General features: G+C 37.1%; 1 protein-coding gene across 2 annotated transcripts in view; it reads right to left on the bottom strand.

The window, feature by feature from the left end:
* CNTNAP2 (contactin associated protein 2) overlaps positions 1-22,880 on the bottom strand; it is a 1,054,227-nt gene extending 1,031,347 nt beyond the window's left edge. Inside the window, exon 1 of one of the 2 annotated variants that reach the window (XM_031503926.2) lies at positions 22,663-22,880. In XM_031503926.2, the coding sequence (XP_031359786.2) occupies positions 22,663-22,759 (97 nt within the window). In that variant the 5' untranslated portion in view covers positions 22,760-22,880. The remainder of the gene's footprint in view (positions 1-22,662) is intronic. The other variant, XM_077786381.1, reaches the window with a different exon arrangement.
* Between the last annotated feature and the right edge of the window lie 4,701 nt (positions 22,881-27,581).

Below are 27,581 nucleotides of genomic sequence, written 5' to 3'. Positions count from 1 at the left end.
GCCCCTGGGAATGTACTGTAAAGAATTTCAGTAAACAATTATGCTTGCACAAACAGATTCAAGCTGCTATAAATCACCACACTTCTTGTTCTTAAACAAAACTATTTAATTTATCCACTGCTTGTTTTTGACAGGCTGTGGCAGGAGGAGAGAGGGAGAGACAGCTGTTTTGCAACTTCACTGTTTTGAAAGCTTAGGAGTTCCTAATGTTTCTGTGCCAGAATCTCTGCATACTTTAGACCACAACTCAATAGACTTTTTCACCCAGAAGTTTTGTAGTAAACATGATATATGAGTAGGTGAAAAGATGGAAGAGCTGGAATTCAGTATGACGGTGGATCTTGAGATATCCATGACATATTCTTATATATGTTGAGGTAAGGCAACAAAGTGAAGAGGACTTAAAGTTTTACTATGGCCCAAGACATATCAATGTATCTGAATGGAGGGTGTCAAAAGGATGGATCCAGGCTCTTCTCAGTGATGCCAAGCAATAGGACAAGAGGCAACAGGCAGAAACTGATGCACTAGAAATTCCATCTGAGTATGAGGAAGAACTTTTTAACTGTGTAGATAAGTGAGCAGATTGCACAGAGAGGTTCTGGAGTCTCTCTCATTGGAGTTATTCAAGAATCATCTAATCACAATCCTATGCTCTAGGATGACCCTTCTTAAGCAGGGAGGTTGGACCAGATGGCCCACTGTGGTTCTTTCCAACCTGACCTATTCTGTGATTCTGTGATAGGTACCAAAATCCCGATACTGCTGGATTTATAAGTTTAATACCATAATTGATCATCCACAACCCTAGATACCGAGGAGCACAAGTTGCACTGAAAGGCAACAAAACATACACTTTTGTGCTATGCCTTAGATTTTACTATGTCTTACTATCATTTCTCCATAACAGAACCACCCTCAAGAAATCCTACTTCTTATAAAGACTAATGAACTTTTAAATAATTCATAACCCTTGAACTGAACAAAATAAATTTTGTCTGTCAACATAATTTGAGAATGGGGAGATATTAAACCTGAAAGTAACAAAATTCTGGTAGCATCTAAATATGAAAAAGTAATCTGTCCTGTTTCTTAATTCCTATCTTCTTACATTATAGCACTCTTTCCCATCTCTCCATTTTTCCATGTGCTCAGAAAGATAATTACTTCATCTCTTATGCCACTACAGTGGCTTGAAACATCTAAATAATTTTCAGCTGTAGAATAAACAAATTAATTCATTTTCCCAGAAAAAATAAGGAATAGAACAGATACAAATTCAACACCTAAAAGAGGATGACATAAAGCTGTGGATGTGTTTATAATACTGCTAAGGATACTGCTAGTCCTTTACTTAGACTTCACTAACAGAGTGAAGATTGCCAGAGATTTAGGAGTGGCATTATCTAAACCCAGTTTGTGTCAAATACATTGCAACCTTTGTTAATTTACCATGAATTTATTTAGAAAGTACTTTTGTGAGACAGTATTTACAATTCGATTTTAGGTGTCATAGGACTTTGCTGTCAGGCAAATGGAGCTTAAGGTGAATAATAACATTAATAGGGAGCAAGGCAAGGTTTGTACAGAGAGAGAGAGGGGTTTTTTTTTTATACTTTTATATGCTTTATATTACTGGGAAAAAAACCAAAATGTATAGATACACAGACATTTTCTAAAATCTGTAAGAGATGCCAAAACTATCAGCATTTTAAACTATTAATTAAAATTATTTTTCAGGGTTTTACACCTCAAGTATCAGCATTTTAAATAGCTGCTCTCTGAAGAAAAACATTTCAGGCCCTTCATTCAGAAGGGAAATATTTCATTTCCTTCTTTCTGCTTTACAAAATAGAAGAAAAGCTGCTTGACAGTAGGAAAATAGGTTTTGGGGCAAAAATTATATTCTACAGCAATCTGATACAAAATGGACAGTGGAAACCAGTCCACTTGACTTACTGCCTCATACCCCTTCTGCAAATCAAGTACCTCCTTAATTCCCATGCATTCCTTTTCAGTGTGCACATAAAAAGCCTTAAATAGTGTAAGAAGGTGTTATGATTAAATAATGCATGTATTTGATCCTTCATTCCTTATAAATGTAGGTAATTTCTTATTTACACAAATATGGATGACTTTGCAGGTACTGCTTACTTGAGTAATGATTATTGCTTTGAGCACAATGTCTATATACTATTACTAGATCCTTAATAATGGAATGCTATTATTCAGCTATAAATTATTATTATGACTTATATTACATACATACTAGTTAGAGAGTAGTGCAGTTTTCTTTACGATTGATATGGTAGATTTTTACAAAAGTAGGAATGCAATGTGAGTAGTATTTTATTTTATACCTTAGAAGTGTGAAAATAGGTCAAGTTCTGCGCCAAAATATATGTTGAAAACTGTTTTAATTATATGCTGGAATGATGCAGAAGATTGTATTCACTTTATAAGTCAGAATCAAAACTGTGTTAGGTACATTAAATAGTGGGCACTCTGAAGTAGATTAAATGATTGCTGTAACACTTAACGCTTATTCACCATGCATCCAAACTTTCTTCACTGCAAAACATTTGGATGAGATTGTGAACATCTTTTAAATCAAATGTCATCTATTAACAGTAAAACTATGAAAACTGTATATTTTGATGCTATGCTATGCGTAAGAAAAAAAGGAAAATTTGATACAACTTAAAAAGGAAAAACATTCCCAGATCATCATCAAGTTGAACATCAATATATGGTATGGATATCAGTATGCTGAAGATAAAAAGGAACTATTACAACAGCAGCAAAAGAACCTCTGTGCTCCCATACAAACTTGGAATATTTTTGGCTACAAATAAAAAAGTTATAGGGTACTGAGACACAGTTTAGGCTGTTGAAAGATGGGGGGTTGAAAGAAATTGATTTTTGACAAGTTGTTTATCTGAAGAGAGAATGTGTATAAGAAGGGTGTGGGGATGGGAAAACTAATTTAAAAAAAAACATTCAGATAAAATCAGCTTCCTTATTTGATTACGGAGGAATTTTAAATGAATATATTTTAGAAGTTTATCTGAGAATGTGCTGTTGAAAGGCAGTGTTCTTATTTGATTTCTAGTTAATTTTTGTATGATTTTATGAACTTAAATATTATGTACTTTGGGATTATAATGATCAGGTATAGTTTAATAGAAATATGACAAAAAGGACAAAATTCCAGGATGATCAGCAGTCAAGAGAAATGGGAAGTAAGAAAAAGGTTTGCTTACTATGCTACTATTTTTAATTAAAATTTTCTGATCAAGAAAACAGTACAGTTGTACTCAATAGGCTTCTAATTTTCTATGCTTGTTTACTAAATGATCTGTTGAATGCAAAATAAGGGTTTGATTAATCTTCTGACTTATTCCTTGTACAAAAACTGATCTGAAGCATAATGTTCCTCTTTTTATTTGAAAGAGAAGATTTCTTTCATACGTTTGTTCTAAAAAATAAATATTCAGAGGAAAATTAACTTCTAACTGCCTGGGGGAAAATGTTGTTTGTTGTATAAATAGCAATAAAGTCATTCCCAAAGAGAATTTTTAACACAGATTAAACAAAAATAAAAGAAAAAAATAACACCCAAAAGTAACTTGGTTATGACATGCTAGTACTCAAAGATGGCATGAGGATTACAAGGATTTAATAGCCCACACATGCAGTAAAAACATAGCCAAGTTACAAACATTGGTATTTGATGACACCTTCATTTGTTTGTGTGCCAAAAATGCAGATAGTTATGGTTTAATCCCCAACCCTCTCAGTTCAGTCTCAGTCTGGGGTTAACCCCTCTCTAATCCCTCCCCACATGAATATTAAAAAAATGGGAATAGGCAATTTTATTTACTGCACATCAAAGTAAGACTATATCTGAGAAGGCATTTTTAAGTTAGGTAGTCAAATTTGCTTCTATTTCTAGTTTATTTAAATCTGGTTTATTAGGACATCTTCAGGAAAGACCACATGCAATGGTTGTTAGCCAAGAGGAAGTGACTGAATTTAGCTGACCTGCTTTCCTAAATGCCTGGTTTCCTTACATTTAACAATTCCCTACTTAGTATCAGTCAATGCATGCATATCCAGTCCGTGATCAAATGAGTCCATCCTTAGAGTTCTGCTCAGTTGTAGTATCAACTCTGACTTTTATGAAGGGAGATAAAAATTCCTCCTGTGTGTTCACAACTTCCTTCTCAATCAGTGTCAGCTGGCCAACTCCCTGGCAAAACTCTCACTGAAACATTTCATCCATCTTATAATCACCCCTGGAAAAGGTCCTAAGCTTTAGGTCTGCCCTAAAGCTCTTAACAATCAGCTTAAAAATTCCCAATTCTTTGCAACAAGGTCTTTAGGGCATCAACCTTTGCACTTTCACAGAACAAATCTTTGCAGTTCTAAAAAATGTCAGCTGCCCCATTGCAGGTAGATCGAAGCAGGAACCTCAATGAGAAATGGGCAGCCTCTTGTGATGGATATAAAGAATATTATGCCTGATGATTCAAACTGCAGCTCTCACGAACTGTTCCCTTGCTCCCAGAAATTCAATTGACAATGAAATTAGTAAAGTCACCCAGTGGACTTGGATCTGCAATTGAGAAGTGGAAGGTTCATGTCTACTTCTGTGTGCCAATGAATGTCAGCAAACAGATAGGTATATCTCTTAAGTCTTTACTGATCTTATGAGTGATCACATAATCCAGCAACGGTCTAAGTTATTAATATTGTCAACCTGGATCCCTATGAATCATTATGTTCCCTTCAAAGCAAAGGTGGCCCTAATAAATTTTACCCTATTTTTAACTGATTTCTAGATTCCTTTTTCACTGCCCAGTGGAAATTTTAAGTGGGCATTCCAAATGGACTTTTATTATTCTATATATACCAACTCAGAGCTGCCTCTTCAACACTGCACAGATCTGAAGCTCTAGGGCAGTTTACTGCCATGTTGTGCTGATAGATCTCCTTGCCAAGATAGTCTCCAATGTTTTGTTTTTTAAAACTTACCGAAATTTTGGAGATAAAAGGGATTTTCAGAAATTATACCCAACAAAGATGCTCATAGCAAGTTAGTCATGCAGTGAATTGTTGAGTTTTTTTTTTTATTTTAGGATTGGGATTAAATGTGTGAAATGGTATTTCTTGTTTGAACTTAAATGTTCATTAGTTTTTATTATATTTTATATTCTTACAAATTCGTAGATGCTTACAAGTTTTTATGATATGTTATATTCTTACAAACTGTGACTTCTACAGTACTTCATGCTAACAAATTATAAATGGAGCTATATCTCTCCTTTTACAAGGCTTTTTTAAGGATAAACTGTTTAATTAAGAAATGCCACTTAAATTATTTTTACTTTTAATTTAGCAACTAACTACTCGTGGCCCGCAATGCAGACATTTTTATCTAATTATACAACACTACCCAAACTCATGTAGAAGATGAAGGCCTAGTCTTTGCCTTAAAACGTTCATCTTGTTTTATATAGATTACTATATTTTAAAACTTTAAACTCTAAGTTTTCCACCATGTGATATTACACACTTCTATTCCAACTACACACTCACAATCCTAGTCCTATCATTCAATTTTGGAAGCTTTTTCCATGGCTTCAGGTCAAATGCTGTGTTCTCTTGGGTGTCAGTGCCTGTCAGCACAGAAAGTCTAAAATTCTCAGCAGCTAGGGTTCCAACAGTGTATTAAACATAAAACTTGGCACAAAGTACAGTAATATTTGACATATGGATGTGCAATCTATTTCTGATGTAACAGTATGTCTGATGGCGTTAAGATCAGATTATTAAAATTATTAGAGATGCCTCCGCCCAAACTAAGGTGCAAATGAGACCTCATGCCAAAGGCAATAGCACGGATTTTATTTAGAAGTAAATGAGAGAGAGAAAGAGAGAGAGAGAGAGAGCGAGAGAGGGAAAGACAAGGGGATAGGGGGAGAGGGGGAGATAAAAAGGGTGATTCTATCCACAAGTGGCAAGGGGTAAGAATCCACAAAATGCAAAATCTATTGGGTTTATAGTCACTCAGGTTCAGGTGGGAATGATCACATACCTCCCCTCAGGCAGGGAGTTTCACATGGATGATGTAATGTTGTGGATCTCAGGGCATTTTATGAATCTTTGACATCTTCTGAGATGCTGCAGTTGTCTCTCAGTTGAATCAATCATGATCCTTCAGCCAAGATGAATACCTTCATCCTATGTCTCCATGTCCCCATCTCAGTTCAAAGAGGAGTTTTCCGAACTTAGTGATTATGTAAGAAAGGACATTGGCATAATAAGGACGATTGATTCCACCTCGCAGGATTTTCCTCTCATCATTCTCTTCCCTTATCTGGAAACCAGACTTTCAGTGTGACCAAAATGGGTCTAAACCATTCCTTGAACCTGTTACACGTTGTAACACTATCAAGAAATCTCTGGAAATTTTGTCAAGCATAACATTATTTTAAATTACAAAGATATTGACAGGTAATCCATTGCAAAACATGAGTACTTTGAACTTTCAGATCAGTGACTGAAATGTCTTCAACTGAAGATGTATTTATAACTATTAAAAATAATGTTAGATGCATATTACTCTGCTGATTTAATGGACTGGAAGTGCAGATGCTTTAATGTATACTAGAGGGTAATTAATTTAAAGATTTTCTGGAAAAATATGTTGGCTAGGATTTGAAATTATCTCAATATGTATGATAGTTTCCTCTCAAAGACTCTGAGATATTCTGATACAAGATTATCATACTCTAAACTATCCATTCTTTACAGATTAAATTGCTAGTCAATTAATTTAATTGGACATTATTCTATTTTTTAAGCTCCAAAATTTTGTAAAGTCATCTGATGTCATCCAAAAAGTCACACATAACAGTCAAGAAAAAACCCAAAAAAATAACTGACAGTTCTACCTTCTATGTGCCAATCAAATCACTTACATTTCAGGGCCTAATTTGCTGCCATTTTTAATGAACAGATTTTGTGTATTCTGAAATTCAATGCTCAGTACCAATTAGATAAATTAGTATCTACAACTCTGATTTGAGAAGAATGTAACCATTGGAATTCTAAATCCTTAAGAATTAATTTCTGAAGGGCTCATCCTCTCTGGAAATAAACTTGATAACTAAAAAATTAATAATTGTTTAGGACAATTATGCATTAGTCAATAAACTATTAAATAACCTTGAGTAAGGTTGCTGATATGTATTTATTATTGTGTTCCTGGAAGTCAATGTCTGTTATTTTCATGTTATCTTTTTTCCCATCCTCACTGAGTCTATGAGAGTAAGGTCCCTTATTATTTCAACCATAAAATATTCAAGCCACAAAACTTACAGTAGCTAACGAGTTATTATTCCCACAAAATCAGGCTTTAGGTATGAAGCTGTCTTGGTTTGAAAGACAGGTGTCTGCTAAGGAAGGCAGGAACATCTCTTGGAATGGGAAATCTAAACTTCTTTCCTCCAAATTATTATAATTTTGAAATTAAGGAGCTTTCAGGCAAAGAGATGGGAATAGGAATGGCAGTTCTTTACTAGTATGTATAATAAAGCAAAAAACCAATAACAACTACAGCATTAGCACCAACCAGAAGCAGAAGCCCGTTCCCAGCCTGCTCGGCCGCAGGCCCTTTGGTGCAGCTGCGGTCGCGGCCGGCAGGGGCGCTGGTGGCTGCGGTGGCGGGGCAGGCGCGATGATTCCTCCACGGCTGCAGGGGCGCTGCGGCGGAGCCCAGAGAGCTCACGGCAGTGGCGGCTGCACCGTGACACGAAGGGAGGGCAGGGAGGCTGTGCTTCACGGGCCCCTGGGACAGCCAGCCCCAGCAGGACTCTGAGGAGCACCAAGCTGGGACGGCAGGACAACTCGGCAGGCAGGGGGTGCAAGGCTAGAGTGCGCTGAAAGCTCGGAGCAGTGCCGAAGAAGCAGTGGGAGCGAGGCAGCGGTGCCCCGGCTCTCTGAGCAGGGCAGGGACAGGCGAGCTCCCTGAGGATCCCAGGCACCTGAGCAGATGTCCCTGTTTCAGTGAGGTGGGTGATAATAAGGTCCAGTTCAATGGCTGCTCTCACAAGCAGAGGGTCACCCTACAGCAGAAGAAGCAGCTCTGGGCTGGGCTCCAGTGGCAGCAGCGAATTCCCTTCCCCAAGCAGCAGCTCCGATTGTCCTTGTCTGAAGCCGAGAGAGAGAGAACCCACAGCTGCCCCAGCCCTGTCTTTTATCAGCCCAATTGTGGTATCTCTGCCTGTTGTAGAGAAACTACCAGATAAGACAATTGCAACCAGATGTCCTCATCCCCTGAGCTTGGCCACTTCTTTCATTTTTCTCAAGTACACAGTTAGTATTTCATAGCAACTTATGGAAAAAAATTCTATACATAAAAAGTAACAAAAGGAAAGAAACCTAACCCCCAACAGAAGTCCATTTAGCAGACTGGTTGATTATGTGTATTAAATTAGATTGAAATAAATCCAGAGCAATGCAAAGCTTGTATTTGAAGAGCAATTCTGCAGCTGAATCAGGTTCCTTCTTTGAAAGTATTTGTGGTGCCTTTCTGCCAGCCATATTTCATAAATGCCATTTGGAAATCTAAGGAAGATTTTACTGTGTAGAATGTGGCTGGATTATTTCAACATGGTTTATGAAAATATTACTGTTGCTAAAAACAAATTAGAGATTTAGCACTGAAATATTTTACTGCTATCAGTTGTGTTATAAATACTGTTTTATGCACACCACTCTTCTTATTAAAGGCATAGATAACACACAGATTTACATTTGAGGCTAATTCTTACAAATGGTTTAAATATTTATTCCATTTATATCTACAAAAAAACCAGTCCAAACGTGCAATGTACAACAAAAATAGCAAAGAACTAAAGACCTTAACCAGCTCCAGGTTATCTGTCTCCTTCCACAGCCTCTGAACAGTTTTCAAGGAGCCGAACATTTTACAGAAGAAAGTCCTGATTCTTGCCCCTATGGTCTCCAATCCTTTCTATCATAAAACATCCCTCAGGATCTATTCACATCTTTCAACTCTTGATGGATCCACCTCAGATATTAGTATGAATTTGCCTGCAGGAATATACAGAAAGATATCTGGTTTTTCCCTCTTGCTCCTCTGCCAAAATCAAAGGATAAGAATCTTCTAGAATATCACATAAGTATTTTTATTTGAATTTGTTGAAATGTCTGCCTGGGGCAGAAGGAAGATGGAAGGCAAGAAAATAAAAACGTTTTAGGCATTAAACACCAGTACTGAAAAATAACTATATTCCTCATTAAAACTGACAGCAGAACATTTTTTCTTTGATATATATAAAGTTTACGTATTATAAGCAGTATTTATATGTTTATATGCTGAATTACTATGGTATCCTTCATAGCTTTATATTAATTTCTTTCTGTAATCAGAGTTATTAACAAGAAATACACTGATTTATAAGTACAAATAATAGGCTATACTTGTAAATAATATTTTTCTTCTTGGGAAGTACTGTCTTAAATGTGTGTATAACCATAAAATGCCAATCATGTCTCTGAAATTGCACCAAAAATTCTCAGCACTCCTCTAATCTTTGTCTCTATGTAAATGAGAAAGTGCCAATAAATTATTTTCAGTCCTACATCAGACTTGAAATATTTGTTGTGGTTTCTCAGAATTATGATACAATTTTATTATAGTTCTGTTGAAAATTCAGCCTTATTTTCCATTGTTTTACATTTATCTCATTTTATTCAGTTACTCGTGCACTTTTCATGTAGCTGCTTACTTGAAAACATGCCATCTTACAATATTTTGGGGGATGCATGCCTACAGGGTATATGATACAGAGAATCTTGAGCAATCCAAAGGGACGCTGCATGTGTACCTTCATCAAGTTAAAAAAAAGGCCAAATCGATTGTTATAGACTGTTATAGAGTTTGAGCAATATATGAAATGACATGACTGATCTAGAAAGACTGACTTCACTCCACTGACTTTTGAATCTGAGTCACATCTGAAATTTCAGAACTTACTTCCATCTCAAGATTTTTCTAGTTTGGTTCCACCTTCCTTTTTTTAGATTTACTCAGAAGAATTGAAGAAAACTTCTAGGTCATAACTTTGAGGACAGAATTTTCACTCATTAGACTGTTTTTGATGTGTCTGGGTTTCTGATAGGCCTGTAATCTGAGTGTCCCTATTTCAGCACATCAAAATTTATTTCCATGGTCTTCACTATTTTCAATTATATTTTTCAGGACTCAACAGCTGTACAAAGAAGAAAAATACTTCCTAGTGATGTATTCAGTTTGAGCTACTCCATTTCAGATTTAATATAAAACCAAAAGCAACTTCCTTTCCCAGTGAGGAGAAAAATAAAACCAACTCCTATCTTTGAAAACTCTTCATAATTGGCATAATGGTCTTACTGATATTACATAAAAGTTAAATCCTCAGCAACAGAAGTGATTTTAAATTTAGAATATAAATATGATATCAAGAATTCTGACCTAACTATTATCTATTAATATAGAAAAATATGTCAGTGAAAACTGGGAGGGGCATTTCTATGAGACTGGCCTTAGTGATATAGCAAGTTGTTAAATTAAGAATTCAGAAAATCCCTAAAATCCAAATGAATTTTCTCTTCTGAATTGAAGCAATACCATAGTAAGGACCAGAACAGAAGAGGTCAGAAAATATTTTATTACTTCCTTCTGCCTGAAACCAACAACCACGTTGCTCTAGCACCTCCAAGGCCATGCTATCTGGTGCTGTAGTGCCTTCCTAGAGGACAGATTTAGATTTGATATAAGGAATCTTATTTTAGCAAGACAGGATAACCTCCAGCAGTCTCTTACAAACTCAACCATTCTGTGAATTTGTAAAACAGAATTTAACAAATACATTAAATTATAAGCAAAAAGATATAAGGTTAAATTTGTGTATGCACAGAATTCATAAGAACTATTATTAGAAAAAAGAACCAAAATTACAGGTGTGGGTGTTGGGTTTTGTGTTTTGGAGGTTTTTTAAGAAGTGAGAGAGGAGTTGAGGAGCAAAAGGAGCCATACCAACGGACCACTATATATGTGATGAATTTCTGCTACATGTAAGTGATGACAATCACATAGAAAAGACAAAAACATACAGTGTTAGGAAAATGAACAAGACTTTGTAGTTAAATCCCAAAGTGTCAACAAAACAATTTACATTCTAATAAAAGCTGATGAAGATGTTAAACAGAGGTTAACAAGGCCAGGCAGTTTCAACCAGCAGGGCAAGCTGTAACCGAGAAGGTCTCTGCTGACTATTGCTCATTTCCAATAACCCTTGAAACAAAGAATTTCCAAAAGGCTGAAAGAAAGTGTGAAATGCAAATACTGAAAAATATGACCTGCACATTTACACACCACTCCAGCTAACATTGCTGCTAGACAAAATAACAGAACCTGATTAATAAAAATTTAAATGCTGTAAATGCAATTACTGGAAATCAACATAGTTTTTTTAAAAAGTATATTTTATCAAAGTATCCTGATCTTCTGAAGGCTTGTTTTTTTCCCTGAGAATACAAAATTGGATCATATGAAATTTGCAAATATTTATGTCTGTTTCTGCATAAATTGCAATAATATGTATTTTGAATTCTGATGGCCCTTTAATGGCAGTCTACACTATTTTTACCAAGATTTAAACTTACTGCAAATGTGGCACTCTAAATATCTCAAAATGTAATTGTAACAAAGGAAATGAGTGATTGCTAGTGAAAACTAGTGGAAGTCTGATTTTCAGTCCTTCATTGCTTAACATCTTTATTATCTGAACTCCAGAAAAATGCATAGTCTTTGAAGCTGAAGATGACTTCAAGTTTACATGACAAAAGCTTAGAACAACTAAGCCAGCTGGTAGAAGGAAGCATTAGGAATTTCAATGTGACCATGTTTGAGGTCATGAACTTAGGGTAAAGAACATAGCTCCAGACTGAGACATTTAATGCCAGAAGAAAATGTGTGAAAACCCTGACAAGTATGTGACTTGAAAGGAAGACAAAAGAAACTGTACCCCTCTGATAAATGAGACAGGGCATCTGATGACAACTGTCATGGACAAGTCTGATGTACTCAGCAACATTTTTCCTCAAATTTTCCCTGCCAAGTGAACTTCCCACATTTCTCAAGTCCCTGAATATAAAGGCAGGGACTCCATTGTGGGAGAAGACCAGATTCAAGGCCATCTGAGGAACTTGAACATAGACAAGTCTATGGAAGCTGACAAGATGCATCCCAGGGTCCTGAGGCAACTGGCAGATATAAGCAGTTCTCTATCACTTATGAAAAGTCATGGCAGTCAAGCAAAAGCCCCAGTGTCTAAAAAGAGAAGACATTGCACTCATTTATGTAATGTGTAAAAATGGATACTCTGAGAACTACCAACCAGTCAGCCTCTGTGCCTAGGAACTTCATGAAACCAGATTCTCCTAGAAACTCTGTCAAAGAGTATGAATGACAAGGAGGTGTATTAGGGAAAGTAAACCTGGTATCATGCAAATCATATGAGACAAGCCTGGTGGCCTTCTACAAAAGAGTGACTCTTCTGTAGAAGGGAAGAGCTTCTGATGAACCTACCTGGGCAATGACACAGTCTACACAACACCCTTGTCTCTAAATTGGAGAAATATGGGTTTGATGCATGAATTGTTAGATGGAGAAGGATTGACTGGAGAGTCAATGGCTAAAAATCCAAATGGAGATCCAAATGGGGATGAGTGTTTTCCTTCAGGGGTATTAGGATAAATACAGTTAAATGTCATTATTAATGATGTAGACCATGGGTTTGAGTGCACCCTTACCAAATTTGTGGAATGAAATCAAGCTGAGTGGTGCTGTTGAAATGACTGAGGGAAAAGACACCATCCAGAGAGAGATGGACAAGCTTGAGGAGTGGTCTCATGTGAAACTCATGAAGTTCATCAACTGGTTTGGGGCAATCCCCAGAAGCAATACAAACTGGGGGATGAATGGATTGAAAGCAAAGAAGGGCTTGGGGATGTTGGCAGAAGAAAACATATAAGAGCCAGTAATGTACTGTTGCAACTGAGAAAGCCTATAGGATCCTGGAATCAAAAGCAGCATGCCCCTCTACTCTGCTGTACTTAGACCCGGTATGGACCACTGAGTCCAGCTCCAGGGCCACTCTGAGTCCAGCTCAAAGACATTGACATGTTGGAGCTTGTTGAGATGAGGGCCATGGAAATAGTCAGAGGTCTTCTCCCTTTCATAAAGAGCAGCTGAGAGGGTTGGTGTGGTTTATCTTGGGAAAAAAGGCTCCAGGCAGACCTTATATAGCAGAGTTTCCATACTTAAAAGGGGCCTACAGGAAAGATAAAGAAATACTTTTTACCAGAGCATGTACTAATAGTATGAGAGGAATATTTTTAAAATAAAGAGGCTAAATTTAAATTACACAAAAGGAATGAATTCTGGAATAGACTGCCCAGACAAGCTGCAAATATCTCATTCCTGGAAGTGTTTAGAATCAAGTTGGACAGGGCATTGAGGAATCCGGTTTGGTAAAATATGTCCCTACCTGTAGGGTAGGGTTGGACTAGATGATTAAAGATTTCTTCCAACCCAAACCATTCCCTGGTTCATTGATTCTATGATCTTTTGTCCTGTGACTTTATGATCTTTGTATCTGAAAGGGAAGGAGAAGCAGTGGAATGTCTTAGGTGGATGTTTTCGAAATATAAAGATAGGAGTTTCATCTCTCTCTTCTCTGAGACTGTGCTGTCTGCCTCATAGACAGACAGAGGGACAGAACTCTCCTTTGCTTTTAGTTAGTTTTTAGCTAGCTGAGGCAGAGAAGTTCCCTGGACTGTGGTTTTTCTTTTTCTTGGGACTGTTCAAACCTGCTCTGGACTGAAAACTCAGAAAAACACTGGCAGCTCACACCTGTGGCTTACCAGTGCCTGGGATATGGCATTTTCCAGCAGCGGAGGGACTGATAAGAGACTGAGCAAGCCAAGCTACAATGACAAGGACTTTCTGAATTTCCCTCTCTTCAGAGCAGTGAGAGGCTTAATATTATTAATTTTCAATATTGTTTAATATTATTCATTTTTTTTATGCTTGTGAATACTTTGCTTGTTAAATAGTCAGTTTTTTCCACTTTTCTCCAAGGAAATATTTTCCTGAACCAGTAGCGGGAGGGGCTTCTTGAATTTGCTTTCTAGAAGGAGCCCTTTGGAAGTTTCCTCTCAGATTTGCCCTAAACCAAAATATCTGTAAAGCAGAAAAAAGTAGTAATACAATCAACCATATCACTGTAGCTGGGCTGGATCCTTTTTGGCCTTATAAATTATGAATATGTATATTTGGAAGCATAATTCACTCACAGAATTCCTCTGACACAGTTTTTTTCCATATGAATAAAACCTATGCACTGTACTGACCTAAACTCTAAAATTTCATTTATGAAAAATTATAAACAAAATTAATAAAAGCATTCCTTATAATGATATTCTAATAATTGTGTTTTGAAAAAATAAATCCTAACTTCATTCATAATATCTGATTATCTGATTTAAGAGGCCAGGATTATACCACAGCAATTAAGCAGTGAAGGAATTTCAATTGAGTTATTACCTGTGTACCTAGCTTTCACAAACAGATGAATTAATCAGGAATCAATGAAGACAATCTCCCTTAGTTTCAGGCTCAGCAAATTACTCATTGTGGTGATGAATCAATGAGAATCCAAGAGAAGCCAGAGGAGTCAGTTTATTGCTGGAGGAAAGGGTAGGGAGAGGACAGAGAGTAGGGAGTAAGATGATTAATAAAATCAGAAAGGAGGCATGTAAGAAATGCCAAATGAATTAGGAGCAGAAACAAATGGGTGTGTGATCATGCAATGTATATTTTTTGGAAAAGGATTGGAACCATAAAGGGTACCTTCTCTTATCTAGAGGGAATTCTGCTATCATTTCTAACAGCTTGGATATACCAGGGAAGAAGCAGGTAGGATATTCATCATATAAGTGACAGTATGACCAGTAGCATAATTTTTTGGATGTAAAAGCAAAGGAAAGAACATTAGAGAGTACAGCTTGCTGAAGCTTGGGAGCTTGTATCCAGTAGAGCCTGCCCTGTACAGGATATGCTTCTGACTCCACTTCTCACAGAAGCTTACTCTTTTCCTAATGCAATGCTAATGCTATGGACAGGGCAATCTGTGACTCCATTCCTCAGCAGAAAAATAAATAGGTTACTGTTACTGTGTGGGAGACAACCTCAACCTCTGTTCAGCACATTCCTCTCCCTTTTTTACCCATAGTCCAGAATAATGGTGAATGCCACTAGTTTTAATCTCTGACTGTGTTTTTAAATTAATAATTAACCTTTTTTTTTATATTTTTTTAGATATTTGAACTTTTTATCTGTGTCCAGGGAAAAATATCTACAAGCCCTTCCTATGTTTCACTAAAACTGGGCAGAGTCTAAAGAGTTTAGGAAAGTATTTGTGCTTGAAACCTGGGTCAACAGGGTGTAAACTTAGGTTTTTTGTTTTCCTGTATGTTGGTTTACTATTCTAGGTTGCTTGTTTGTTTGTTTTGGGTTTTTTTTCTTTTCCCGAACCACAGTATTCCTTTTATTCCCATAAGCTGAGTAAAAGCACATCACAACTTAATTGTATTTCAAAGTGTCTTCCAAGAACTTTACATCAATGATAATTAAAACCAGTGTATGAAATAGTATGAAACCTTAACTATATTGAGGTTGCCTTTCCTGCTGTGTTTTATCCTATTGCATTAGGCCCTTGGACAATATTTTTTCCTTTTCTTCTCTGACAAACTTTCCATCACAGACTTTCTGCTGCCCCTTATGGAAATGGACCCTTGCAGCCTCCTCATCTCATCTGCTGATCTTCTGTATTACCTTCCTATAAATTCCAGGTTTCCATTGGGTTCCCAGCAAATATGCATTTAAGTATACAAGATGATTAAGCAATCAATAAGAGACATTTTTATCAATATTTTGGTGGTTTAAGAAACCCAGACAGTAATACCCCTCTAGACTTGATGAAAAAAAAAAAAAAGCTTATTTTTTTTCAGTCAGATTATTCCTATATTATAGAAACAGAAATGTAGCACGTGTATAGCTGACTTCCTTGGGCAAAAGTTACAAAACACTAAATGACATAGCAGTTTTACAAAATCAAAGTGATTGTTTATGTTATATTTAGATAGTCATTAAATTTCTATAAGAAAATTTACTTTCCTTTTAAGCTGAGACTTAAATATTCTAGATACAAATAATAAATGTTCATTCAAAAACATCACATTTGTTTGTGTGATGGAAAATCCTTGGACTAGAACAGTTCAAATGCTTTCTGGCTTCTAGAAAGTAGTTTTAGCTGCTTATTTTATTTACACATTAAAAGTTGTAACCCAGCTTGAGCTTTTACCAATACAAATGCAAAACTGCCAACAAAGTTCCTAGCTATGCTATATTGATTTTAGTCACTGATTTATTTAAAACATATTTTTTTATTGCATACACAGCTTAAAATAAAATATTTGATAAATATTTCAAAGGGTGGCAAATATTAACATCAAGTAACGAACCGTATGTGTAAATAAGTTTGCCAGTCCCTCAATGGACTTAGCATGACCACTTGTTTAAGTTAAATGTCTGAAAGAACCATATCTCCACCAGGAGATTGTAAAGTCAAAAAATCTCTAGACTTTTTTAGGCAGAGGAAAGAGGTAAATGTGTATGTCAATATCCTTTTCTGCTCTGAATTATCTGCTGTTCAACCTTAAAGACTCAATCGGAAAAGGCTGGCTACTACTACAGTGAATGAATACTGAGACAATTTCTGAGGTTAGAAAGGTCTCAGCTTTGTAAAACTGCTTTAAAATAGCAGAACGATCAAAACCAAGTGCCCAAGTAGTTTGTAAATGTTAAGCATAGGACTTGGGAATTCTTTTATTATATCTATAGTGACTTCAAAGTTGGAAATGCAAGTGGCTTAAAAGAATTGATTACTGATTACTTCAATTTTCTACTTCAACAAATTTGGAGATTTAACATGTTCTGCATCTGGTGGTCTCAGATTAGCTACCTATGCTATGCCAATGAAGTTGCTGGATAAATGAAGTGCAATACAGATAAAATCAATTTCATACCAACGGACTGAATCATGAACTCATGACAAAAGGCATAACCACACTGTTATCGTGTGGCACAACTTCCATTTCCTTCAGTGCAAGAAGGCCCAAGCTGGTAGACTGTTCTCTTTATCCTCCAGGTCTTCCTGATCTTTTAAAGAAGGATCTCAGCTCTATGTGGATTTTGGAAATAATGCTATAATTTTAAATTATTTAAAAATGTTAAGACGAACAAATTTGCAAAATCACTCATCATTTCATCTGATGAAGAAGACTCCTGTTGCTTCTCTAACATTTCCTAGTTGAAATTTCCTAGTTGACTGGAACAAATTTGCAAGTCCATGTGCTTTTGTAAGATGAGCATGACAGCTATTCAGGACATAGACATGGGTAAGGGAACACTTCAAAATTTAACCAGTTATCTTATTTTGACCTATGAGTCAGATCACTCAGAGCAAGATCAGCTGTTGAAATCTAAAAAAAAAAAGAAAATGCAGAAACTCCCCCATAGTTTGTGCATAGTTTTTTATTGTCCCAAATATTAAAAGTATTACAGTCTTAAAAACTCCTAAATATTGTGATAAATACTAAACAGTAGACATGAGATTTGACAATTTTAAGGACTTAGAGATCCAATTTAAAAGTTCTGAAGAACTTGTTACTGTCTGTAACAGATCCATTGTAATGTGATTTATTCAAGAGGAGATACAGTCTGATGTCTAATGCATTATATATAAATAATTTCCTATTTCAACTGCAGCAACTGAAATAGTCTTCTGTGTTAAAAGTACCTGAGTAAACAAACAAACAAACAAAAAAAAAGTAGTTCTCATCTCCTTGCAAAAGATACAATCAATGTTCAGAAACAAGTTTTCAATTTGTAGACTTTAACTTCACCTTCAAGCTTTCTTTCAGACTGGACTACTTATTAAAGAACTTTTTATGCCTTATTTCATAATATTGCACCATCATTTTAAAAAAAAAATTAAAGCAAAAACAGCTAAAGCAAAAGCCAGTTTTTCAAACAGTAGTTCAAAGACATTTACAATTGATTCAATGCCCACTGACACCAAACTTTGAATCAGATTAGCTGTATTGAGATGAATGTCTGAAATTAGGTTTTGTGCAATGCTGCATACACGAAAGTTAAAGACTCTTTGAAACATTGGATTTTCTGCACTGACACAGGCTATAGCTGCTGCCACCAATTTTGAAATTAGAGCAGACTATTTGATACTGTTTCATTCATTCACATATAAGTTAACATATTGCTCAAAAAAAGCCAATTTATTTAAAGAGTCATGATGAGTAACTCAATGCAGTGTTGTTAAATAATAACAGTAACTCAGTAACTCAGTGCAATGTTGTTAAAACTGTCACTTGTCTGCTGAACATGAATTTTATTATATAGTGATGAATAGCACCTAAATAATAATACAATTATATTATGATGGATGTAAATTTTGTTCTAACTTCTAGCTAAAGTATTCTAAAAGAACAAAAGAGAAAGCATATGTTTAATGTTATGATATTCCATTGACTTAAAAGAGAGCTCAGTGCTCAAATTAAAAGTTTAGTATATTTTTAAGTGCTTTGACCCCAAAGATAAGAAAAATTATTAAATGTCAAATGTACTTGAAAATGGTTTGGTATACTTGAAACTAAATTCTGTGGGACCATTGTGTTAACCTCAAGACAACAGGTCTTAAACTAATAAATGTTAATCAGTTATTATACAGAAAAAAAATGGAATTGATCAGATTTCCATAAATATCATTATGTCTGAGACATTATCTGGAAGATAAGTATTCCCCAAGTGAGAATCTAGTAGAATATATGATACCTCATATGCCCAGCATAGGCGTACAACTTTCATCAGACCAGAGTGCTCAGAGTTCCATCCAACTTGGCTTCTTAAAAAGGACTTTCTTGTACAATGCTCTGATCTTTCAAAAGGAACATTACTCCTTTTCAATACTTTTCCCAGGAAAATCTGGGTGCCATGAAGTCAAAGGTAAAAGCTGCATATTTTTTTCTTTTATATATCTTAATGATTTACTGTACATGACTCCCTTTTGATTTCTGCACCAAGTCTTGTTAAATGGGCTCAAACTTCAACTTGAGCAGTGGTATGGGACATACTACAAATGTATGACAAGTATCAGAACTAGAAGTTTTAATAGTTCTTTACTGATCAGGTTTGCATTGCATAAAAATGGACATGATGAAAAAAAAAAAAACAAAAAACAAAAAACCCTAGCTATCAAAGCTAATTACTTGTAAAGTGAATTCCTTTCACAGATAAGGAGACAATCCTATAATTAATACCTTTAACATTCTTATTAACTAACAAGGTTGCTGCTTTTTGAGTTTGGGGTTTTTATGGAATACAAATGAGAGTTAGTCTACCCATATTCATATTCTTATCATTCCATCTTAGCCATGTAAAGAACTATAAAGCACTAAATTTGTATATTTTGTGTTACTTTTTATCTTGTGATGACCTCTCCTGGTTGAGCTGTTCATTAGTCTTGATTCCAGAACAGTGTTTTCATCCTCCCACACTTATTTAAAAAAAAAAAAAATGCAAGAATATGAAATATTTATCACCAGGGTATGAAAACATGACCATGAATAGAATTGACAGTAAGATCTGAGCATTAATGTGTGTGATATTGTATCACAGTGTATGTTTATTACACCACAGGATGGGCTTTCAACATTCACTTCATCTCAAGGTAAAACTAAATGAGATTAAAAGATTTTCACATGAATCAGTACTATTGAGAGATTCCATTTTAAGTAGAGATAGATTTACTTTGCAAAGTAAACAAACACTTGAGATGCAGCATATTCACTTAAGCAATATCCAATTCTATTCTTTCTGAAAACTGTCTTTTCCTGTGCCAGCACAAGCAGACTGTGAGAAAATACTGAATAGCAAACTCATATATAGGGATTTGTAATTCACACCATAAGACTTGCATACTTCCTAAAAAAATACTGTAAAGAATAAATTTGATGTTGTTAATTACTTCAAAGCCAAAATATAAAGTAACAATGGAGGAGTAAATGAAATAGTAGTTGGAAATAAGTTTTGCATCAAAGTTGCATTTCACACCGTTTTTAATTGTTTCAGAAGTATTCAGAATTCGACAGAGGGAAAAAAAAAAGAAATAAAAAAAGGATGATGAAAACTAGGTATATAATCTTCTCAACAGAGAGAAAAATTCTCCAATCCCATTCACAATCAGTTGCAGACAAAGTTATAAACAACCCCAGAAAATAGAGCACAGTGACAAAATACAGTACAGTGACTAGTTTGTGTAGCAAAGCATGCAACAGAATAACCAGCAAAGTGGTGCACCAAAACAGTGTGACACAGCACTGGAGTTCCCACTGTGGTACCAGATCCCAAGCATCCATAAGCCTCTACAAGAATTTTCAGCATGTGCTGCAATGTGAACAATCCTTTTGTAAATTTAAGGCTGACGTGTACTTCTAGCTATATTTATGTTTCTAGTAAACAAATCTAGCTCCATTTCACTTTAAGAAGTGACTCTGAAATGAAATGAAATGCCACTCACTACATAAGGAGTATAATGTATAAGCTCTTGGAAGGTGAATTAATATCAAGAAATTTTTGCTAGCTATCAAGATGGGAATGCATATGACTAAATTGTAATTAAGATTATATATATCTTCCATTCCTGGAATTTCTGGGTATAGTGATTTTACTACAACCATTAACTTCTCAACAAACTTCTTTCAAAAGTTAAAGATTTGTTTGTTGGGAAATCAGATAACATTTTCAACTTATACTACAGCCATTAGTTGCTGAGTGACCAAAAAAAAAAAAAAAAAAAAAAAAAGCTCCAAAACCCAAAAACCCTATTAGAGAAAAGCAGGGACTTTGTTTTTGAAGAACAGATTTCTGACAACCTAAATCATGAATCCTCTCCCCCACACATTCCTATTATGCAGAGCCTGAGAGATGTCTATGAAGAAATGATATCCCTAAGAAAAAATATATAGCTGGTCAAAACTAAGAAGTAAACCACAGGATCAATACTTCTCCTAATTCAAAGACAGGAAAACAACCAAACATCTCACAGCCTCTGAGACCTAGATAACAATGCAGACACTGCTGTACATATTTGTTGACACACAAACAAGTATGCAAGTGCCAGTAAATCCTGGAATAACACTTGTTTTTCAATAGGTATCAGATGATAACAGATAGAAACCCACTAAGAAAGCATAGCAATGCTCCAATTCCCTAATCATTGCATTGTTCATTCAAGCCCCCAAGGAAACAATTAAACAAATAAATAAATAGAGTGATCTACATAGATCTCTATGCAGAATATACATTACATTCTATGGCAAGTCCCTGCTTGGTCAGTAGAATCAACCCCCATTCTCATGTATGCAATCCCAGCACATCTATCCATAACATTTCAGGACACTTCCTTCCTCTATAAACAGCCGATCAAGCCAGCAGTATGATGATGATACTATAAAAATGCACTGTTTCATTTCAATATGCATTTAAAAATACTTGGCAATTGGCAAATGTTTTACATAGCCTGAAGAGAAACAACTAAATACTTAATACTGACATCTACTTGTGAAATGTTTTGCTTGAAACTACAGCTCAGTGCAATGTTAAAGATTTGATCTAATATCCACTGAAATCAATGAATATGCTGTCATTTTTATACTGAGAACAGAATTGGATTCTGTACAGATGCTCCACACTCCTGTAGTATGGAGTATGGAGTTCTTTTCAGCAGATGTTTGATCATTTCTCTACTATTTCTACCTTCCTAGGAGGGCAATTGATGGTCTCCTCTAAAATACCTTCGCTCATTCTATTATGGGCAGCAAAACTTTGCTCTAAAGAAAAGCTGTCCTGGCTCAGTTCCCTCTCATCAACTCACAATCATTCTTTTCTCTTCAATTGAGACAGAATTTTCTCTTGCTGCTCCTCAATAAAACACTAGTTATGGAAACTGCTTACATCTCCTTTTTTCCCTCACAAAACTGTGGAAGTGAAGTACTTCCAAATGCAAATTGCATACCTTCCGAGGAAGATGGGAAAAACCAAAACAAACCAAACCGACCAGCCAAACAAAAACTGTCCCCAAACTTTGAACAGCTTCTGATTCCTTTCCCCCCTCGGACTCCATTGCAGAACCAAGATTATATCACAGAGCAGGTCTCTTTCAACTTTCCACACCAGCTACCACTGAAATCACCAAGGAAGATCTGATGGGGAGCACTGCAAACAGCGTGAGACCTCAGTGCACACATACGCATACAAAGAAAAATCAAAGCCAATCAAACACAATATTCATCATCAAAGCAAAAACAATCAACCTCACAGAGTTGTGGGAATTTCCCTCTGGCTTAATTCAGAGCTGAAATTGTTTCTTAGAAAAGGGTACTTACGAGATGCGGGCAGAGCAGTCCTGGCTCTGCAGCTAATGCTGATGAAAATCCAGAGGAAGAGAGCTGCCCTGCAGCCAGCTCGGGTAACCACAACCATCCTTCACTTCCCGGCTCCCTGTACTCCAAATGCCAGCCGCAGACCTGCTTTTCTCCACTTTGGCCCCCTTCGCTCTCTCTCCTTCTCTTCCTAGGAGGAGGTGTCGAGGAGGTAAAGGAGGCAGGGCTTTACCTTGGGGTAGAAGCCAAACCCCCTCTTCGTCTGCTATCTTTGGGTTTGCAGCAGCAGGATAAGTCCCGGTACTTTTCTTTCCCTTATTTCTCTGTGTTTGTGCGTGTTTGTTTCTGTGCCTCCTTCTCAGAGGAAGGGGAAAAGAAAAAAAAAGAGAAAAAAAGAAAAAAAGCCACGAAGTATCAAATAACAAGGATTGTAGAGCAGAAAAATAAATAATAATAATAATAAAAAATGAAGATCAATCCCCCAAAAGACGTGGGAGGAGTGAGGGAAAAGGGAGATGGAGATGAAGGGAAGGAAGAAAGGCGAATAAAGCAGTTGGTGCTGCTAATGCTGCTGTTGATGCTACCACTGCAGCTGAGCCCTTCTTCCTGTACAGAGGAGCGCTGCTGAGAGAAGCTTGCAATAACCTCCCAGCTCAGATATATATACACAGTGTACACGCACACACAGCCGGGCAGCCAAACACACACTCACACAGAAGCAGGGAGAGGGGAGGGAGGGAGAGAGACACTCCCGCAGCACAGAAGCAGGTTCAGAGCCTCTCTCCTCATGTATTTATCATCTTCCAGCAGGAGGAAACGCTGCCACTACCAGCAGCAGCCTTCCCCCTCAAAAAAAAAAAAAAAAAAAAAAAAAAAAAAAAAAAAAAAAAAAAAGACAGGAGATGGGAAAATCCTCTCTTCTGCGCTCCCCTCCCCTTCCCTTCGCTTCCTCCAGCTCCTCCTTCTTCCTCTGCGCCCCTCGGGCCTCCAGGACCCCGATCGTCCTCTCTCGCCTGACTCAGATGCAGAGCCGGGGGACGGCGGCAGGGACCGCGGCCAAGGCTGGGGCGGAGCGGGGCGGGAGCCAGTGCAGGGATCGGGGCCAGGGCTGGGCTGGGGAAAGGTGGAGCGGGGCCGGGGCCGGGGCGAGGAGGGATGGGGATGGGGGTGGGGATGGGGTTGGGGATGGGGATGGGGATGGGGTTGGGGATGGGGTTGGGGATGGGGATGGGGATGGGGATGGGGTTGGGGATGGGGATGGGGATCGGAGCCAGGTGCGGGGCGGTGTCGCGGTGCCGCTGGAGCGGAGGCGCGGTGTCCCTGCTCGCCCCGCGGTCGGCTCCTGCCGCCCTCCCGCCGCTCCCCCGCACACCGCGGCTCCCCGAGCTCCAGCCTGCGGGGATCCGAGACAGGTGGCCAGCAGGCAAGTCCTCCGAGCGCTCCTAGATCTGTTCGGGAGCGAGCATCATCCCGCCTGCAGAGAGCTGGGGCCGCAGGAGCCGCTAATGCAGATGTTGCCATTCGGTAATTAATTCTCAGCCCGAGAGCGAGCCAGGAAGCAAGCTGCATTGAAGTTTCACTGTGGTTTTCACCTACAAAATATGACGGAGACAACCTGGCCATATCCCAGCCTTATGTTTTAGGGATGGCAAGAGTCTGACTCTTCTTTTTCATCCCTCTTCATCCCTCCTGCCATTGCCCTAAAACAGCTGAATTGAAAGTTATTGCTCACCAGATACGGTAGAATAATGAGGATAGGGAGTTATTCATGGATTATTTATTCTACAATCAATGAGGCAAAGAAAAATGAAAACAATTATTTCTCAGGTGTTATATAGAGAAAGCTGAGAAATGGAGAGGTATAATTTCTTTAGAGGAGCCCCAAAGCAGGGATAAATTATTTTCAGTGACTAATACACATGCTGTTAACAAGTACCTGCTGTTATTTAGTGACTGTGATGAAGTGGTTAAGACCGTGTGTAAGATGAGATTTTCAGAAAGGCCTTGGGATATTAGGATCCTCAATCCTATTGCCTTTCAGAGGGAGTACAGTGCCTATCTTTTAGGTCACTTTGAAAGCTCATCCATACGTAATACGCGGTATCCCAGGAGAGCTGTGGCCTAGAGGTTTGAGCACAGCCCAGGACAAAGCTTAAATGCCAGTCCTGGGAAAAGTGTTTCTGTAATCTTTTCCAATCCTGGGAAAAATGTTTCTGTCCAACTGCCATAATTTTTCCTCCTTGAGTCTCCCTGCCTTGCCTTATCCATAAAGAGTATTAATATATCAATATTTCAAATGCTTTTATAGAAATAATGCCAATATGTATACAGCAAATGTGAAATGAAAGAGTGCACTATGAATAAGTTTTATTATAGTTATTTCTGTTTTTGAAAGAATAAATATTTCCCTAGAGACTCTGTTACCTTTTCCCTGCATTATCTGTATCTCTTTGCAATACCCTCCCCAAATGTAACCTACAGATACATTTTGATGTCCAGGAATCATTAAGATATGTGAGTTTTTTTGGAATTAACTATGAACCAAATATTAATTAGTGACATTAAACTTGTTCAAAATTGCCTCTTTCCATAACTTCCTTCTTGTTTCCATCTTCTGTTCCCCTCCTGCTGTATATCCCACAATTTTTCAAGTTCGTCAACCTGCATTTTCTTTTCTTTAGCTACCACTGAAATGGTAGAGCTGATATAGTATCACAAACTGCCTGTAAATATTCACAGAAAAAAATAAAAACTTATGACTATGACATGCAAAAATTTCTACCACTTTCATTCCAAGTTCTTGAAACCCTTTCTGTATTCATTGGCCTTTATAATTCACTTGAATAACTAATAAACAGCTTCTCTGAGTAAGTGCTTAAAGGCTCAGCAGACCATTTTTCAAACAAAATTTCTGTTTCTTAAGGCTCTTCCAACATGCACAACAAAAGACATACTTGCTTATCACCCCTTCATGCTTTTATACCTGCATATCACCTACCCCAGTAAATCCTCACAGGACAAGAACCTTGACTTGGTTTTAGTTGTCCAAACTTCACATTTGTTTAACATATGATGATTGGGGTTTTCAAAAATATACTCAAATTGATCATAAGTATATAGACATTTAAAAAACAGCTATAGAGGATAAGACAAGTAATTCAAAACAGGAAGATTCAGCAGGCTGGTTGGTGAATATTTCAATAATGGTGACAGTAGAAAATTTCCTTGTGGTTTGAGACAGAAGAAACAGCACAGATTATTGCATTTTCCCCCACCTTGGAATAGGATCAGTCCTTAAAAACTGCATAAAATATTTAAACTATATAGAAACAGAAATGAGTTGTGCAAGGGTAATGCAATTATTTTTAATATAACCACAAGTGAGGCCTGCAAAATCATTAACTTTGACTGATTCTGTCACACAAAAATCATTACAAAGAACTTCAGGCATTCTTTAGTCCTATAAAACAAGCTAACCATATATCCTCTTTTTTTCTCTTTTTCCTGGAGCATGTTGTGGAGTATTACTTTACATGATTCAACAAATCCAAGTTGAATATATTAACCTTTGTAACAAAAACATGGTCAGATTGTGTTAAGTCACAATATGAAGTTATTAGATACTTCTACTCTTTCTTCTAACCTTTCTGTTCCAGAGTGTAAATGTGAGGATGATTCTAAGCAAGCAGTGAGACACACCTGCAGTCTCAGCAGGGCACCTACAAGCTTTAGCACCCCTATCTTGAAAATGTCAAGAGTTTGAAGCTTATTTTTATTTCTCAAGTCATAAAATAACATAATTGTCTAGGTTGGAAAAGACTTTAAGATTGTCAAGTCCAACCACTAGCCTAGCACTGCCATGGCCATCACTAAATCATGTCCCAAAGTGCCACATCTACATATCTACTGGGCAGTCTGTCATTATGCTTGGCAACCCTTTTCATTAAGAAATTTTTCTCAGTATCTGATCTAAACATGTCACAATTTGAGGCCATTTCCTCTTGTTCTGTTGCTTTTATACTTGGGAGAAGAGACCTGACCCCAGACTGGCTACAACCTTCCTTTCAGGGAGTTGTAGAGAGTGGTAAGGTCTCTCCTGAGCCTCCTATTATCTGGGCTGAACACTTCCTTGGTTTCTCCTCTTCAGACCTTTCCCCAGCCCTTCTCTAGAAATGCTCCAGCACCTCAATATCTTTTTTGTAGTGAGGGGCCCAAAACCAGCCAAAGAATTTGAGGTGCAGCTTTACCAGTGCCAATGACCACTTCAACACTCCCAAAGCATTAAAAGGTAGAGAGATACCTCAGTCAACTGGTGAAACCACCCTGGCAATTAGAAAGACACTACAGTGTTAAAAGACTCCAGTTATTACCACTGTACACAAATTTTATTGAGCTTAATGGAAATTGTACACATATATTGATGAATGAATAGATCATTCTGAATTTACTATAGCTGTCAAGTAATGTCTGCTAAATGGAATTCATCCTGGATAGAACTATATTTACAGTATGTGAATGTCAAGAGGGAAAACACAATGTCAGAAAGCTAGGAAGGATAATTAAGAATTTCAAACACTGGTGAGACCAAATGGCTTCCAATAACGTTGGTTCCACAGAAGAAAATGAGCCAACTTGGAAAAAGGACACACAACTTTTGAATTAATATTGAACAGTAAACATGAAGGTTTTTTATGCCTAACAAACTACCATTTAAAAATATGGTTTCCCTTTTATATTTTTGGTTTCCCCAAGCATCTGGAATGGTAGAGCTCTAAAAATCATTGATAGCAGAATTTCCATCCAAGTCTCTACAATGTTAAAAATGAGGACTTAGCACAGGATAGACAAATGCGATGTACTTCAAATTATGACCAAACAAGGCACAGAATGAAATGCCAGATAATGGAGAACTCTATTACTGG

The sequence above is a fragment of the Lonchura striata genome, chromosome 1 (genome assembly GCF_046129695.1).
Source record: "Lonchura striata isolate bLonStr1 chromosome 1, bLonStr1.mat, whole genome shotgun sequence".
Lineage (NCBI taxonomy): Eukaryota > Metazoa > Chordata > Aves > Passeriformes > Estrildidae > Lonchura > Lonchura striata.
This window is presented reverse-complemented; position numbering and strand designations above follow the sequence as displayed.